We start from the raw sequence: 13,688 nt of genomic DNA on the forward strand, positions 1-13,688 counted from the left end.
AGGCTCCCAGCAGAGATCTGCCTATCATCATCACACGCCGCCGGCGGACCTGGACGCTCAAGGGAGCTTGTGACTAAGTCCATATACTTATCGCGTTCAGAAGCCGGCCCGCGGACTCTATAAATGCACCCACTTCAAAGGAGGACTGCATGCTGCTTCAGCCAACATCTCTGCCATGGTTAACCCCACCGTTACTGGCACAGTTGACTTCGATGCAAGAGCTGGCAAGCCCTGCCAGACGTGGTACCAGGTCTATGGCGACCTGAAGTCAGGCGAGACCCCAGTCGTCGCCATCCACGGCGGCCCGGGATCCACCCACCACTACATCCTGTCCATGGCCGATCTCTTCACGATCCACGGGATCCCCGTCGTGCTCTACGACCAGCTCGGGAACGGGAACTCCACGCACCTCCCGGAGAAGTCTGGCGATGCCGGATCGTTCTGGACGGAGCAGCTGTTTCTGGACGAGCTCGACAATCTCCTCCGCCATCTCGGCATTCAGGACAACTACTCCCTCTTGGGACAGTCGTGGGGCGGGATGCTCGCGTCCCGCCACGCCTCGAGGCGTCCGAAGGGTTTGCAGAAGCTCATCATCTCCGACAGCCCTGCGAACATGCACATGTTCGAGAAGGGGGCGCACGATGACTTGATACCGAAGCTGCCGCCGGACGTGCGGGTAAGCGCAGAGCGATATAAGACCTGTGAAGCGCGTTCTTGTAGCTCATGGTGATCCTCGTCCAGGATGCCCTGATCAAGCACGAGGAAGCGGGGACAACCGAATCGAAGGAGTACCAGGACGCGATGTCTGTGTTCTACAAGCGGCACTTATGTCGCCTCGATCCCTGGCCCGCCGAAGTGCTTCAAAGTTTTGAGTGGATGGAGAAGGACCACACGGTCTACTACACGATGTAAGTGCGAAAGTACATTGAGCGGCCAGATCTACTCACACCAATCTCTTAGGAATGGGCCATCCGAGTTCTTCATCACCGGCTCGCTGAAGGACTGGTCCATGATCGACGATGCACCCAAGATCGAGGTCCCGACGCTGCTCCTGAGCGGCGCATACGACGAGATCCCCGAAAGGGCCATCATGCCGTTTTTCAAGGGTATCCCGAAGGTCAAGTGGTTCACGTTCGCGGAGTCGAGTCACATGCCGCACTGGGAGGAGAGGGAGAAATACATGCGTATAGCGGCGGACTTTCTGACGTCCTGAATGCGAAGCAGTGTATGGATACATGATACAGGATGCGCCAATGGATACATATTATGGCGATGGTTGTTTCGCTTGTTCAATTGCGACTCGCCTCGTTGTTGTACTTCACGAGATCTTCGAACTTGACTAGTGTGCCACCGAAGATGTCCAGCGAGCTACCTCAGGTATCAACGTCCATACGCAGATTCGGAGATGGGACCGGAGGGTGCGTGGTGCGTACCTCCCGTATGTCAGATCGACTTTTCCTTCGGATAAGCGATCTACCGAAGCAAGGTCGGATATGCTCTTCGCCCCTCCAGCATAGGTTGTAGGTATCGTCACCCACTGTCCAAGCTCTGAAGCACAATTGTCAGCACAAGGTCTCGATGCACGCGTGGGGAAGGCGTACTAGAGACGAGTTCTTCGTCGATCCCCTGGCACAGGCCTTCGACATCTGCCGCGTGTATCAGGAACTCACTGACGACAAGGTTCAGTATGCGCCAGCAATTTCCACTCCAAAGCTCGGTTACCTGCAGCACTCAGAAAGCATGTCTAGTGATTCTGAGGATCGGCTTGTGAGTACGATTGGTTTCAATACGACTGCACCAGAAATCACCTTTGCACACCTCCATGTCGGTGATGGTCTGCCACTTGTTCATCGCGACGAGCCACTTGTCACCTCGTCTCCGGCAGCTGCAGGGTAGTCTGTCTGTCAGCGAATCCATGCAAGCGACAGCAACGTTCCTCCGACTGCACCTCATGTCGACGACGAGCTTGTCCTTCCCCACAGCAGAGGAAACAGCCTGCAATCTCTCAAGAGAGAATTTCCCGTCAGGAAACAGGTACGAAGTCACAATAACCTGTGTTTCGCGATGTGTCAGTCAAACTCCCACCACCTCCCTACGAGGGAGAGAAACGCGCACTTTGCCCGCGCCAGCATCGATCCACTCCTGTGCATTCGCAGCAGTGATGCCGCCGCCGACCTGCAAATGCCCTGTCCAGCCGCCGGAAGTGAGCAACATATCCGAGGAGGTACGAGGCGTACCCAGAGTCGCACCTGGCCAAGCTCCAAGTGCGTCCTTCGCCGCGCGGTCGTTCCCCGGGCCAAGTTTGATGACATGCCCGCCCTCAAGACCATGAGCCTTGTACAGCTCAGCAAAATACGTTGACGGGTGGCTGCAGCGCGGAAAATCATCAGCTATACAGGCCTAGGGTGCGTGCGAGGAGCTTCGAGTTGGCATGCCTTGCGACGAAATTCGTCTTGAGCTGACTTTGATCGTCTTCATTTAGCGTGCCGCCGACGATTTGCTTAACCTCTCCGTTGTGCAGGTCGATGCACGGACGGAAGAGGGACCTGCGGCGCGGTTGTGCCATCGCGGATGACGTTAGATTCGAAGACCATTGGAACGCGCGATGCGACGCGTCTGCTTGACGCGCGCAGATCGCGATCTTATGACTCGTCCTTCGGAAGCAAAGCCATCCAATCCATGTTGCTATATGTACTTGTACACCTGCTGCTACTATACAAAATGTACAATCCGAGACCCGGCTACCAGTACTTAGTACTCAGTGCTTAGTACTCCATCGAGTTCTCGATGATCTTTGTCAAGTGCTCCCGCCCGTCCGCGCCTGCAACATCCCCAATGCCGGGCGCGAGGTCCAACACACGCCGCTGCGGGATCGTACCCTCAACGAGCGCAGGAATATCGTCCTTCGTGTAGCCGACAGCCTTCAGGCCGCGCGGGACGTTGAGGTTGTCGAGGAAGCGCGCAATGGCCTCGTAGAGGTGTGCGCCGACGGCGCTGTCTGGGATGGAGGTGATCGAGGGGTCAGACGTGCTCACTCCGTTGAAGACTGCGAGGGCCTCGCGGTGGCGATCGGGGTTGGAGGGTGCGGTGAACTGGAAGACGGCGGGGGCGGGGAGCGCGACGCTTGTTGGCACGGCGGTTGGCGGTAAGTTCACTTAGTAGCGAGGATATCTGAGTGGCACATACGTTACACCGTGCGGAATGATGGGATGGTCGACGTTGTACCCAGGATACTGGAATTTCGGTCCCTTCTTGTTCAGGCCGGAAATCTGAAACACGACAAGTCAGCCCATCTGTCAAGCCGATACAACTAAGGACTTTGTCATGACGTACGGGGTAGCTGATACCGTGGCAGAGATGCACGCCGGCGTTACCAAATCCAATACCGGCGAACGAGGCTGCCAGCCTGCAAAGGGTCATCAATGTTAAAGAATATTATGCGAAATAGACTCCGCAGATACGCACATCATCTGGGACAGAGATTCGTAGTCGTCACCGTTCTTGGCGACGCGTGGCAGATGCTTCACGGTCGTCCTGAGTGCCCACATCGAGAAGATATCCGCGACAGGGTTGCTGCCCTGATAGGCTGGACGGTAGATGGGGTTGCTTGGGCGCGGGGTACGCTCGTTGTACCTGATAGTCTATCAGGCACGAGCGACAGCAAGCTGCGCATATATCCGCTACTCACGGGATTGCGGTGTAACTCTCCAAGCTGTGGAACAAGACATCCAGCCCGGAACTGATGTGCAGCTCTGCGTTTGTGCTCATATAACTCGACGGGCGCTCCGAGACTGCGTTTGAGACCCTTACCTCGAGAAGCGGTTCGTGTGTTCAAAGTATCGACAATTCCGAGCATGGGCTTCAGCGCACGATTAGCAATACCGGTCTTGAACGACATGGAGGTGATGTCAAGGATGGCCGTCCCAGTAGTTTCCGAACCCGTTCCGGCAGTGGTAGGGACTTCACAACGAGTTCAGCTGGCTAGCTTTGCAAGCAAGGAAGCTGACAAACCTGCAATCAATGGATGCAGCTTCTTGGTCACCGGAAGGCCCTTTCCTACAGGGGCGTTGATGAAGTCAAAGAGGTCTGCGTCCTTGTAGACGGTGAACCTAGAATGTGGAGCGTGAGCATTCAAACGTCTTCTTCTTCGGAAGACTCACAAGTTCGCCGCCTTCGCCGTGTCCATAACACTTCCGCCTCCGACCCTAAACGACCCTCTGAGTAAGGATAGGATAGAACGGAGACTGTAATAGCATGCTCACGCAAGGAAGTGGCTGCAGTCGTGCTGCCGCGCCCAAGCTATGGCGTCACGCCAACTGGCCTCAGTCGGCTCGGCAACTACGCGGTCGTAGACCTCGAATGGCAGATCCTGCTGGGCCTCCAGGGATGCAATAGCCTTGGGAAGGGTGTGAAATCATGTCCCCACAGTGCTCGGATGGGGTAGCTCACTAACCATCTTGGCTGGAGGGAGCTTCGCGACGTTCGGGTCGGTGAACACTGCGACCTGCATACGTTTGATTGGTATCCGAGGTACACCATCGTACGAGGAGAACGCATACCTTGCGGGCCCCCATGTTCTTGAAGTCCATACCCACCTCGCGGGTGACTCCCTCGCCGAAACGCAGGTTGGCAGCAGCGACCTAGATGACGACCCTCAATCATAACGAACGCCATTCGAAGGAGATGCACGGACCTCGAATGCATACTCCTTCTCCACAGGGAGCGACTCGACAGGCGTCGCATACTTCCTCATCTGCTGGAGGGCATGGATAGGATTGTGCGCACCACCGGACCGGCAGCCATGGCACGGGCATGCAGTGTGCTGAGCAGCATTGATGAGACGTCGGATAGCATTCCTCGAGGCTACGGCGGACGACATGGTGGACAGCGAAGGGACAGGGGGGAGTGCGAGAGGGTATGGGAGCCGTTGGGCATTAGGTTGAGCATTTATACCGTGGGCAGGGGACGGCGCCGGCGGGGCGGGTGTGGGGAAGGCCGTAAGTAGGTCACGACACCCCAGCCGACACGCTCACGGGCCCTGTGATCGTGTCTATTACGCGCCTCCGACGCGCAAAGCCTCGATCGCGGCGTAGCCCCATGCCTGCAAGGAAATCAGCCGGGGATTCCGGGTCTTTTGCGATGGTGGCTTCCTCAGCTGCAGTCCGCCGACAGTGGATCGCCACGGCCGACTTGCGAGCTGTTGGGTCAGTACAGGCAGTTGCGAGTTTCCACAAAATTCGCGGGAAGCGAGATCAGCAGGGTCAAGCTTCGCGTGGCAAGGGAATGGGTTTTGTCTGCAGCAGCACTTGAGTTTTGAGTGAAAAGCGATGCTGAGAGTTGGATTCCGGCTGAGGGAGGACCTGGCCAGAGAGAACAGGCCTCAGTGCGGTTTATATCTTTGGCGCCCGACGGACGATGTCGTGCCTCGATTGCCGAAATTGGGATGGGCGCTCCGAGGCTGCGGACAGATCAAAGGTGAGATTACCGGAGCGGCGCCCCGACACAACACAACAGGCCAACGTCGTGCTCAAACACTTGGGTATCTGCGTATGTACCGCCGCACAGGTAACAGACTGACGAACAGTGCGCATTGCTTCGTGATCAATGCAAACCTTGATAGCAACAAACATCCGACAGCACTTGGAAAGCGATCACAATTGGCAAATCATTGAGTCGGCGCAGTACTAGTGTTGATCAGACATCCGGCACCTAGGCGGGGTTGTGGTTCTTGAGAGAGTCTGGGCGATAGATATGGTTGCTGTCGGGGGGGCTCTGGGGAGGACAGGAAGTGTCAAGGCCCCGCTGCGGTCAAGAAAGAGAGAGTAAGGGAAGGCGGACTTATGAGCGACAGATGCGAGCACTGACTGCCTCGCACTGTGGCCCGATCTGCGCAGTTGCAGCGTCGAAATAGACCGAGGACACTGCCACGTGAGCGGCGGGCGTCAGGCGGGGACAAGGGCCTGGAGAAGTGATCCATGTCGCTAGCTGGTGTGCCCGACCTCGCCCTCTCCTCCGTCTCTTCTCCAGGGCTCCTTCCTCCTCCCCAGGCCCGTGCCTCTCTCCCCGACGGTCTCTACCCCCAACATTCTCTTCCAGTCACTCGTTTGGACTCCTTCGTACTGGCCTTCCCGTCATGAAGCTCTCCGCCCTCGCCCTTGGTCTCCTTCTCTCCGGCTCACTATCTGAAGCAGTCAAGATTTCCGTCACCCAGCGCAAACAGCCCACGTCCGTCTCACACAAGAGGTCCGGCACGGCATCCTTCCACCGTCCTGTCCTTGCTGCCGCTTCCGACTCCTCCAACGACGATGGGGATTTGGACCTCAGGTGCGTTCTTCTGTAGCACCAGTTGCCCCTTCCGCTCAGCCTGCCACACAAGCTCTTTTCACGACCTGTTGTATATTGCCAACGTGAGTAGTCCACCTTCCTTGTTGCACCACAATCTGAACTCTCCTGCAGGTCACTGTAGGGGGAACCGGTACGTCTTCCAGGCCACACTTGGTGTCCATGCCCACATGCCCATGCCCTTATTCTGTCAGAATACCCCTTGCAACTGGACACCGGCTCCTCAGACCTCTGGGTCAAAGGAGCTACCTCACCCCTTCCTAACGCTAACCAGACGGTAAGTGTACTCCAGCTGGGCCTCACAAATATGTAGTTACTGACTGAACATACCATTCTCTAGGCCTTGACGCTGAACATCACAGTAAGTGTTGCCCCGCAATATTTTCAGAGCCTTCTGTGACGCCTCGTTGTCGCATTCAGTATGGCATTGGTTCAACATATGGCCATATATCCTACACTCCCGTCGAGTTTGCGGGGTGAGTCCTTTACCGGTGATCGTCCTGACCACAACTTATGCTGACTTGTCTCCAGCATTTCAGTGCCCAAACAGGCGTTCATTGACGCATCCCAAGCTAGCAACCCCATTCTATCTTATGGTGTCGACGGTATTGTCGGGCTCGGATTCACCAAGCTGTCCAGCATCGACGTCGCGCTCAACAATTCCGGCATATCTGATGGCAAGAGCCTCCTCTATAACCTCTTTGCGGACAACCCGAAGGAACCCAACTTCATTGCCTTCGCCCTCCAACGGACCACGGAGGACGCTGGCGACGTCGAGGGCTCTTTCTCAATAGGTGGGAACTTTGCTTCTGTACAACATTCTCGCGCTCATTTGCGGCGCATTGCTACTATCAGGTGAATACGATGAGAATTATAAGGATGTCGCAAACCAGCCCAAGATCGCCACGTTCCCTGAGAGTGATCCTACGCGGTGGACTGTATTGCTGGACGCGCTCCTCATTGGCGACTCTGGTTCAGCAAGTCTCTCGAGCACAGTATCTGGTGCTCCCTCAGGCAAGGCTGTTGTCATGCTCGACAGCGGCACGTCATACACGTTCGTAGAGCAACCTGCAGCCGACGAATCTTATATTGATCTGCTTGCATCTCGCTTAGTTATGCTCCGGAGGATGTGTGCAATGCGATCTACGGGTCGATCCAGGGTGCTTCATACAGTTCGGCACTTGGCCAGTGGATAGTCCCGTGCGATGCTGAAGTTGATATTGCACTTCAGTTCGGGTACGTGTACTGGCTTATGGCATCCCGCCCGTGTAGCTCACCTCCCTGCAGCTCGACCGTGTACCCGATCCATCCGCTTGACGTTACTCCCGTTAGTCTTAGCGACGATACGATGTGCGTCGGATCCTTCCTGCCGCAGACCGTCTCAGTCGGAGCCGGACAATTGTAAGTGCCCTCACGTGGGTCACGCGACAGGAATAACGTTGACCTCTCTCGCTAGTGACTGGCTCATCGGCGATAATGTCATGCGCTCCTTCTACACCGTCTACGACTTCGGCGACTTCGACTCCTCAGGCAAAATGGGCAACCCGTACATGCAGGTCCTCCCGCTCGTCGACCCGAACGAGGCTTCCACCGAGTTCCACAAGGTCCGCGGCGGCTCCGCGTCCAGCAATATTACCTACAACGCGCAGAACGTCTCTTCTGCCGCCTCTTCCTCTTCTGGCTCGACTTCCGTCGATATCTCGAGCGAGCTGTCTGACACGCTCAACAAGCTCCAGGCGTACCTCCCCGCTGTCCTCGCGATCATGGCTCTCAACGCACTCGTCGTCCTCATCCTCGTCGTGGCGGGCATCGTCTACATGTGCCGCCGCCGTTCCCGCTCCGTGCGGTTCCGCCGCAATGTTGGTCGTGCGAGCCCCATGCCCTTGCAGCGCACGAGCTCCTTCGGTATGCCCACCGGCGGCGACACGCTTGGCGCGTACCAGCCTGTCTCTATGGCCCTCACCGAGGACACTTTCGTGCCCCCAACGCCGGCGTTCTCGAAGCCCGGCTTTGACGGGAGCACGGTGCGCGCCGGGGACCGGCCAAAGTCGGTCGCATGAGCTGTCTCAGTCTTGCTGTATGTCTTGGTATCTTGGTTGGACGTTGGTCGCTGTAATGGGGGTGGCGGTGGTGTTATGCTCATGCGCGCGTACGTATCTTGGTATGCTTGACGTTTTCTATTCTTGTGTGCTCTACTCCCTCCCTCCTCCCTCCTCCCTCGTCTCTCTATCCTCCTATCCCACATCGCGTCCTCCGCTCATGTTGTGTTGCACTGTCGATGACGAACGGACCCTATTAGTTAGTAGTATACTCGGTATTGTGGTGGCGGTCATGGACTCTGTGCTGCGGCCGCTCGGTTGGAACGGACTATACATGCTTCAGATCTCTCCAGTTCGGCCGTGTGTGTCGGATCGTGCTCTGTCGACTTACTCCTGCACTCAAGGGTTCCAGTGGTGCGTTCCCCGGATGCAATGGTGTTCACTTCACTGCTTCTACCTTTGTCGAACTGTCTAGTGGAATCCTAGAGACTCGATGATCATAGGGAAAGGGTTGCAAGAATTAAACTTCGGAGAGGCCGCGCCCCGCCGCAACAGACCCCCAGTGCGAAGAGGTAAAGCTCACATTGTTGGTCAATCCACTCTGGACAGAACAAAAAGCCGATCGACCAGCAATCATCACAAGCATTTGTTGATGCATCGGCACAGAGTAAGTGAAGATGGGATGCACATAGGCAGTAGGGAAGTGAGGGAGAGGTGTGAGCAATGCCATCCCCGGCCACAGACTTATGAACCTCGTTATGCGTCTATGAGAGTCTTTCGGCCTGTGGTAAATTACTCTGTGGGTTGAACAGCAATATCATAAAGTAGGTATTAGTGAAGGTATGATCTAGGCTTGCTAGTCTTCTGCTCCCTGGATATCCTCTCCCATGCCACCGCGTCGTCCGTCGCCGCCAGTCCCGCTGCGCTCCCCAACGGGTGCTCCTCCAACGCGGGGGTCGCCTCCGGCCCCGGCCGATGGTGCTTGTGCGCCTTCAAGAACGCCCGTGCCTCCGTGCGCATGGCGACCCACTCGCGCTCCTCCGCACTCAGCCGCGGGCTCTCGTCCGTCTTCTTCGGCACGAGCTCGTCGATGAGCTCGACGAGCGCGGACGCGGTCTTGTGCGCGTAGTAGTGAGTGTCCTTCTTGAACCGCTGCGCGTTCCGCTGGAGCGCCGACCCGTCCTCCGCCCCTTCGACCGGTGCGAGGAACGTCTGGACGCCAAAGTGCCGCACGATGCGCACGCACTGCCGCATGTCCTCCGGCTCGCCGCTTGCGACTGCAGCTCGGACGATGCACGACATCGCGGCCGCGTCGGGCATGATATTGCGTCCTTTGGATCGCTGTGTCTTCTGCGGCGTCCCCGTGGCGCCGTCAGCGAAGTCGTCGCCGCGATAGCCCGTCATGAATTCGAAGGTGCGGAGCGTGCTGTCCCAGTCTCTTCCGCGCCAGCATGCGACGAGGACGAGGGTGTATGTCGAGAGCGTTGGGCGGATGGCGAAGCCCTGCGAGCCGGTCGCTTCTTGCTCGAGCATCCATTCGAGCGATTGCAAAGCGCGGGGGGCCTCCGTTAGTGAGCCCATTGCGCCGAGCTGGCCAAATGCAGCGAGAGCGTGTTCCATGTGTCCGTGGTCAAGGAGGTTGGGGTCGCGATCCATGAGCTGCTGTACCCAATGGATACAAACCCGGTGCTTCTTCGCGACGTTGCAGAACCAGAGAATGTCCGAGAGCAATACGCGCGAGATCTCTACCGACGCGGGAGGTGCAGTCTCGCCGGGCTTCGCGAACCCAACGTAGTCGCGTATGATGTCAAACGCAACGACATGGTCTGCCGGCCTGCCAAGTGCGAGTGCTTGTATAATGGAGTCGACAATTTGCGAGTCAATGGTGATGTCCGCGCCGTTTTCGATGCGTTTGGTCATCTGCCTCCAGACCAGACGTGCGTCAGATGCGTTCCGCGCGCGAGCAGCTTGCGCTTCTGGATCGTCGCCCTGCTGCAGCTGGCTACGCGCACCGAAGGACTTGATCATGATAGTGTAGGTGACCGCGTTCGGCGAGAGAGGGCCGCTGTCCTCCATCGTGTTGTAGACGTCGAACATCTGCTGCCACTGCCCGGCTTTGGAGAGGACGGTTAGGTATGCGTTTATGGGGATGACGGACAACTCGGGACTGTTCGGATTGTGGGACTTGACGAGCTCCGTGTACTCGATGAAGCTCTTGTAGGCTTTGTGAACGTTCTGGAGAAGCTTGCCGCGTTCTGACCAATCGGGGACCTTTGTAAAGGCACCTAGAAGGGTAGCGAAGGACCGCGAGTCGGGTTTGAACCCGCGTCGCTTCATCTGAGGCAGGGCAGGGATTTTGTTCACCTTGGTTTCATGCATGGCAGATGAACGAGTGACGCACCTCGGTATGTAGCTGGTAGGCCAGCTGAAAACGGTTTCGGCGGCCTGCATGAGAGACCAGCGTGTTCCATACTGAGACATTCTGCGCGTCCAACGGCATATTCTTGAGAGTCTCCACGGCCTCGTCTAGCTTGCCCTCATCGCATAACTTCGTCAACCTCCCAGACAGGACGTGTGGCTTGAGGAGACGTTTCTCTGTCTTGGTGTCTTCATCAGCAACAGCGGTTTTGCCGTGTTTCCCCTGTCTTTGCTTGTGTGCTGGTATGCGAAACATATATCCGTCGGGGGCCGATGGTCCGTCGTATGTAACAGCGGTGGACGCGGCACGCGCGCAGACCCGAGGTGCGGCGATGCGCCTTGCGACGGCGACTAGAGCAGGGCGAGCATTGCGAATCATGAGGGGTTCGAGGGCGAGTAAGGAGACGTGATGACCGACCAACTGGCGGTCTGGTGGCAAAGTGCAGAGCAGGATGCAAGCGTGCTGTGGCTAGTGCTGCAGGCGAGCGCTTCACTATATTTTTGCATGACTTGCTTCTGCTCCCCTAACGCGCTGGTCCCACCGATAAAAGCGACCATGCATCCTTGATCTCAATGCTTACCGTCTTATCTTCTCGCCATCTCCCTGTACATATCTTCCCCTTTCCGGCCTTCCTGCGCAGAACCATGTCGACCCGAACCTACCGCGAAGCTGTGGAGAACCTCAACAGCCTCCAATCCAATGCAGCCACCTTGGAAGCCGTACGCGCCTCGGGCGGACGGCTCAGTCAGTTCGCCATCCCGGAAATGGTCGAGTACTTGAACAGAATAGGGTACAGCGCAAGTCTTCCTTCTGTGTTCTCGTCATTGGCCTCATTGTAATGGCCTTGGCCTGCATTAGACTTCCGACCTGAACCAGTTGAATGTGGTACATATCACCGGAACGAAAGGGAAGGGGTCTACCTCCGCGTTCGTGGACTCTATCATACGTGCTGCACGACCGGATTGGAAAGTTGGTCAGTCGTAGGTGTGCTCACGTCACCGAACCCTCCTGATTGCCCGCCCTTGAAGGCCTCTACACCTCGCCACACTTGGTCGCCGTGCGTGAGCGCATACGAATCAATGGAACGCCCTTGTCCGAGGAGACCTTCACTAAGTACTTCTACGAAGTATGGGACAGGCTGAAAGAAAACACCAAGGTAGGCAAGCCTGTCCTCACAGTTGTAGGATGACTTCATTGCTCTCCAGACCGCAAGCCCTCAGACACCTATCATGCCAGGATACTTCCGTTTCATCACTCTTCTTGCGTACCACGTCTTCCGGGAACTTAAGGTCGACGCCACAGTGTTGGAAGTCGGTGTCGGTGGGCGGTTCGACAGTACGAACATCGTACCAAAGCCTATTGTTACTGGTATCACGGCACTGGGCATCGACCATGTCTCCGTACTTGGGAAGACGCTAAAAGAGATTGCGTGGCAGAAGGCTGGGATATTCAAGGTGCGAGGCCACTGCAGAGCGCAGTATATGTCGGTGCTCATGAGAGCTCATCGCAGGAAGGTGTTCCTGCCTTGACTGTACATCAGCCTCCTGAGGCCATGGAGGTCCTGAAGGAGCAGGCTGAGGAGCTCAAGGTGAGTTCCTGATCTACCTTAGACCGGGAATGTGGCTGACTAGCAACAGGCGTCCGAATTCCTTGTTGTTCCAGAGACTCCGGGACTTTCAGAAGTCAAGCTTGGTATGTCTGCCTCAGTCCTTCCTGTCCTATATGCTAATTAGCCTCCAGGTCTCGCTGGCAGCCACCAATACCAGAACGCCAACATCGCTGTGCACCTTGCAAAGAAGTTCCTCTCCGCGCAAACCTCCGAGGCAATAACTGAGGCGCTCCCTGCCACCTTCGTGCAAGGCTTGAAGGCGACGAAGTGGCCAGGACGTTGTCAGACCGTTGTTGATCCCGCTCATCAAAAGACGACATGGTTCCTGGACGGTGCCCACACGCTCGAGAGTCTCGACTGCTGCATGCAGTGGTTCGCAAGCCCGGACATTGTTTTACGCTCACCAGAGACATAGTGAGTCGTCTGAGCATTATGACTAAACGATTCATTGACAATGCGGGTCTTCAGTGCCGAACGTACCCGAGTGATGATCTTCAACTGCACGAGCGGACGATCAGGCAACACATTCTTGGGCGCCATGCTGTCGAAGGCGAACGAAGAGCTGAAGAAGCATGGTCATAACGAGGATGCCGGGAAGCTCTTTGACCAAGTGATCTTCTGCGCGAACGTCACCTACGCGGACGGCGGCTTCAAGGGAGGTACGTGGAGCAGCCCGACATCGGATATCGAAGAGGTACTGATAGTACTTGTATCCACAGACCTGACGACACTCGCTATCCCCGAAGCAGACCTGACCCACCTCAAGACCCAGCACGAGCTCGCGTCTGCATGGTCGTCCCTAGTGCCGGAGTTCCCGAAGGAGAACATCCACGTCCTGCCATCCATCGAACACGCCGTCAACGTCGTGCGAAAGCTCAACGGCGAGAAAGACGTAGATGTGCTCGTCGCAGGCAGCTTGCACCTCGTCGGCGGCGTCATCGAGGTGGCTGACTTGTCCGACGTAGCTCTCTGAGTGATCTCACAGTCGCACCCGGCTTCAACCCCACCTACCTCGGCTTCAACCCGCATTCCCGTCATCAACCCCACCTACCTCGGCTTCAACCCGCATTCCCGTCATCGTCGTAGTCGTCCCATCTTGGTTTTCGTGAGCACCCGTACTAGATTGGCATATAACAGCATCTTGCATAGAGGAGGTAGTAGTGAAGCTTATTGCCTTCAACAGGCGTGGTCTAATTTACAAATAATGTATGTAGTAGACATGAATAACGTATATGTCCTTGGCAATAGGAGAGGAGGAAGACGGATGTCCATGGCAGAG

The 13,688-nt window shown here is 56.6% G+C and overlaps 6 protein-coding genes across 6 annotated transcripts; 3 read left to right on the forward strand and 3 right to left on the reverse strand.

The window, feature by feature from the left end:
- Window positions 1–71: 71 nt before the first annotated feature.
- L226DRAFT_477245 (prolyl aminopeptidase-2) lies at window positions 72–1,358 on the forward strand. The gene is made up of 3 exons (XM_067676743.1): window positions 72–676; window positions 742–908; window positions 961–1,358. The coding sequence occupies exons 1-3, from the start codon at window positions 176–178 to the stop codon at window positions 1,211–1,213; spliced, it is 921 nt and encodes a 306-aa protein (XP_067541605.1). The 5' UTR covers window positions 72–175; the 3' UTR covers window positions 1,214–1,358.
- L226DRAFT_585962 (Phosphoribosylformimino-5-aminoimidazole carboxamide ribotide isomerase) lies at window positions 959–2,566 on the reverse strand (the record flags this gene model as incomplete). Its single annotated transcript, XM_067685577.1, has 9 exons — window positions 959–1,368; window positions 1,434–1,548; window positions 1,602–1,669; window positions 1,723–1,753; window positions 1,809–1,885; window positions 1,949–2,052; window positions 2,116–2,186; window positions 2,250–2,368; window positions 2,436–2,566. The coding sequence occupies 9 exons, from the start codon at window positions 2,564–2,566 to the stop codon at window positions 1,290–1,292; spliced, it is 795 nt and encodes a 264-aa protein (XP_067541606.1). The 3' UTR covers window positions 959–1,289.
- An 85-nt stretch (window positions 2,567–2,651) lies between these two features.
- Window positions 2,652–5,273, reverse strand: L226DRAFT_529485 (alcohol dehydrogenase). The gene is made up of 12 exons (XM_067679613.1): window positions 4,694–5,273; window positions 4,560–4,640; window positions 4,454–4,504; window positions 4,263–4,396; window positions 4,161–4,205; window positions 4,012–4,109; window positions 3,811–3,960; window positions 3,689–3,752; window positions 3,466–3,633; window positions 3,334–3,406; window positions 3,187–3,269; window positions 2,652–3,123 (listed from the first exon to the last, which is right to left on the reverse strand). Exons 1-12 carry the CDS (start codon window positions 4,877–4,879, stop codon window positions 2,766–2,768), a joined length of 1,491 nt encoding a protein of 496 aa, XP_067541607.1. The 5' UTR covers window positions 4,880–5,273; the 3' UTR covers window positions 2,652–2,765.
- Window positions 5,274–6,133: 860 nt separating this feature from the next.
- On the forward strand, window positions 6,134–8,402 carry L226DRAFT_453065 (acid protease; the record flags this gene model as incomplete). Its single annotated transcript, XM_067675108.1, has 11 exons — window positions 6,134–6,324; window positions 6,377–6,407; window positions 6,457–6,475; window positions 6,537–6,619; window positions 6,683–6,703; window positions 6,763–6,818; window positions 6,874–7,136; window positions 7,198–7,396; window positions 7,456–7,578; window positions 7,630–7,743; window positions 7,799–8,402. 11 exons carry the CDS (start codon window positions 6,134–6,136, stop codon window positions 8,400–8,402), a joined length of 1,704 nt encoding a protein of 567 aa, XP_067541608.1.
- Window positions 8,403–9,212: 810 nt separating this feature from the next.
- On the reverse strand, window positions 9,213–11,055 carry L226DRAFT_452414 (uncharacterized protein; the record flags this gene model as incomplete). Its single annotated transcript, XM_067675061.1, has 2 exons — window positions 9,213–10,718; window positions 10,783–11,055. 2 exons carry the CDS (start codon window positions 11,053–11,055, stop codon window positions 9,213–9,215), a joined length of 1,779 nt encoding a protein of 592 aa, XP_067541609.1.
- A 268-nt stretch (window positions 11,056–11,323) lies between these two features.
- On the forward strand, window positions 11,324–13,685 carry L226DRAFT_529488 (FolC bifunctional protein). Its single transcript, XM_067679614.1, has 9 exons — window positions 11,324–11,597; window positions 11,659–11,773; window positions 11,829–11,956; window positions 12,006–12,254; window positions 12,311–12,388; window positions 12,438–12,492; window positions 12,541–12,823; window positions 12,878–13,068; window positions 13,129–13,685. The coding sequence occupies exons 1-9, from the start codon at window positions 11,445–11,447 to the stop codon at window positions 13,380–13,382; spliced, it is 1,506 nt and encodes a 501-aa protein (XP_067541610.1). The 5' UTR covers window positions 11,324–11,444; the 3' UTR covers window positions 13,383–13,685.
- Window positions 13,686–13,688: the final 3 nt, after the last annotated feature.

Source organism: Lentinus tigrinus, assembly GCF_003813185.1.
Source record: "Lentinus tigrinus ALCF2SS1-7 unplaced genomic scaffold L226scaffold_2, whole genome shotgun sequence".
NCBI lineage: Eukaryota > Fungi > Basidiomycota > Agaricomycetes > Polyporales > Polyporaceae > Lentinus > Lentinus tigrinus.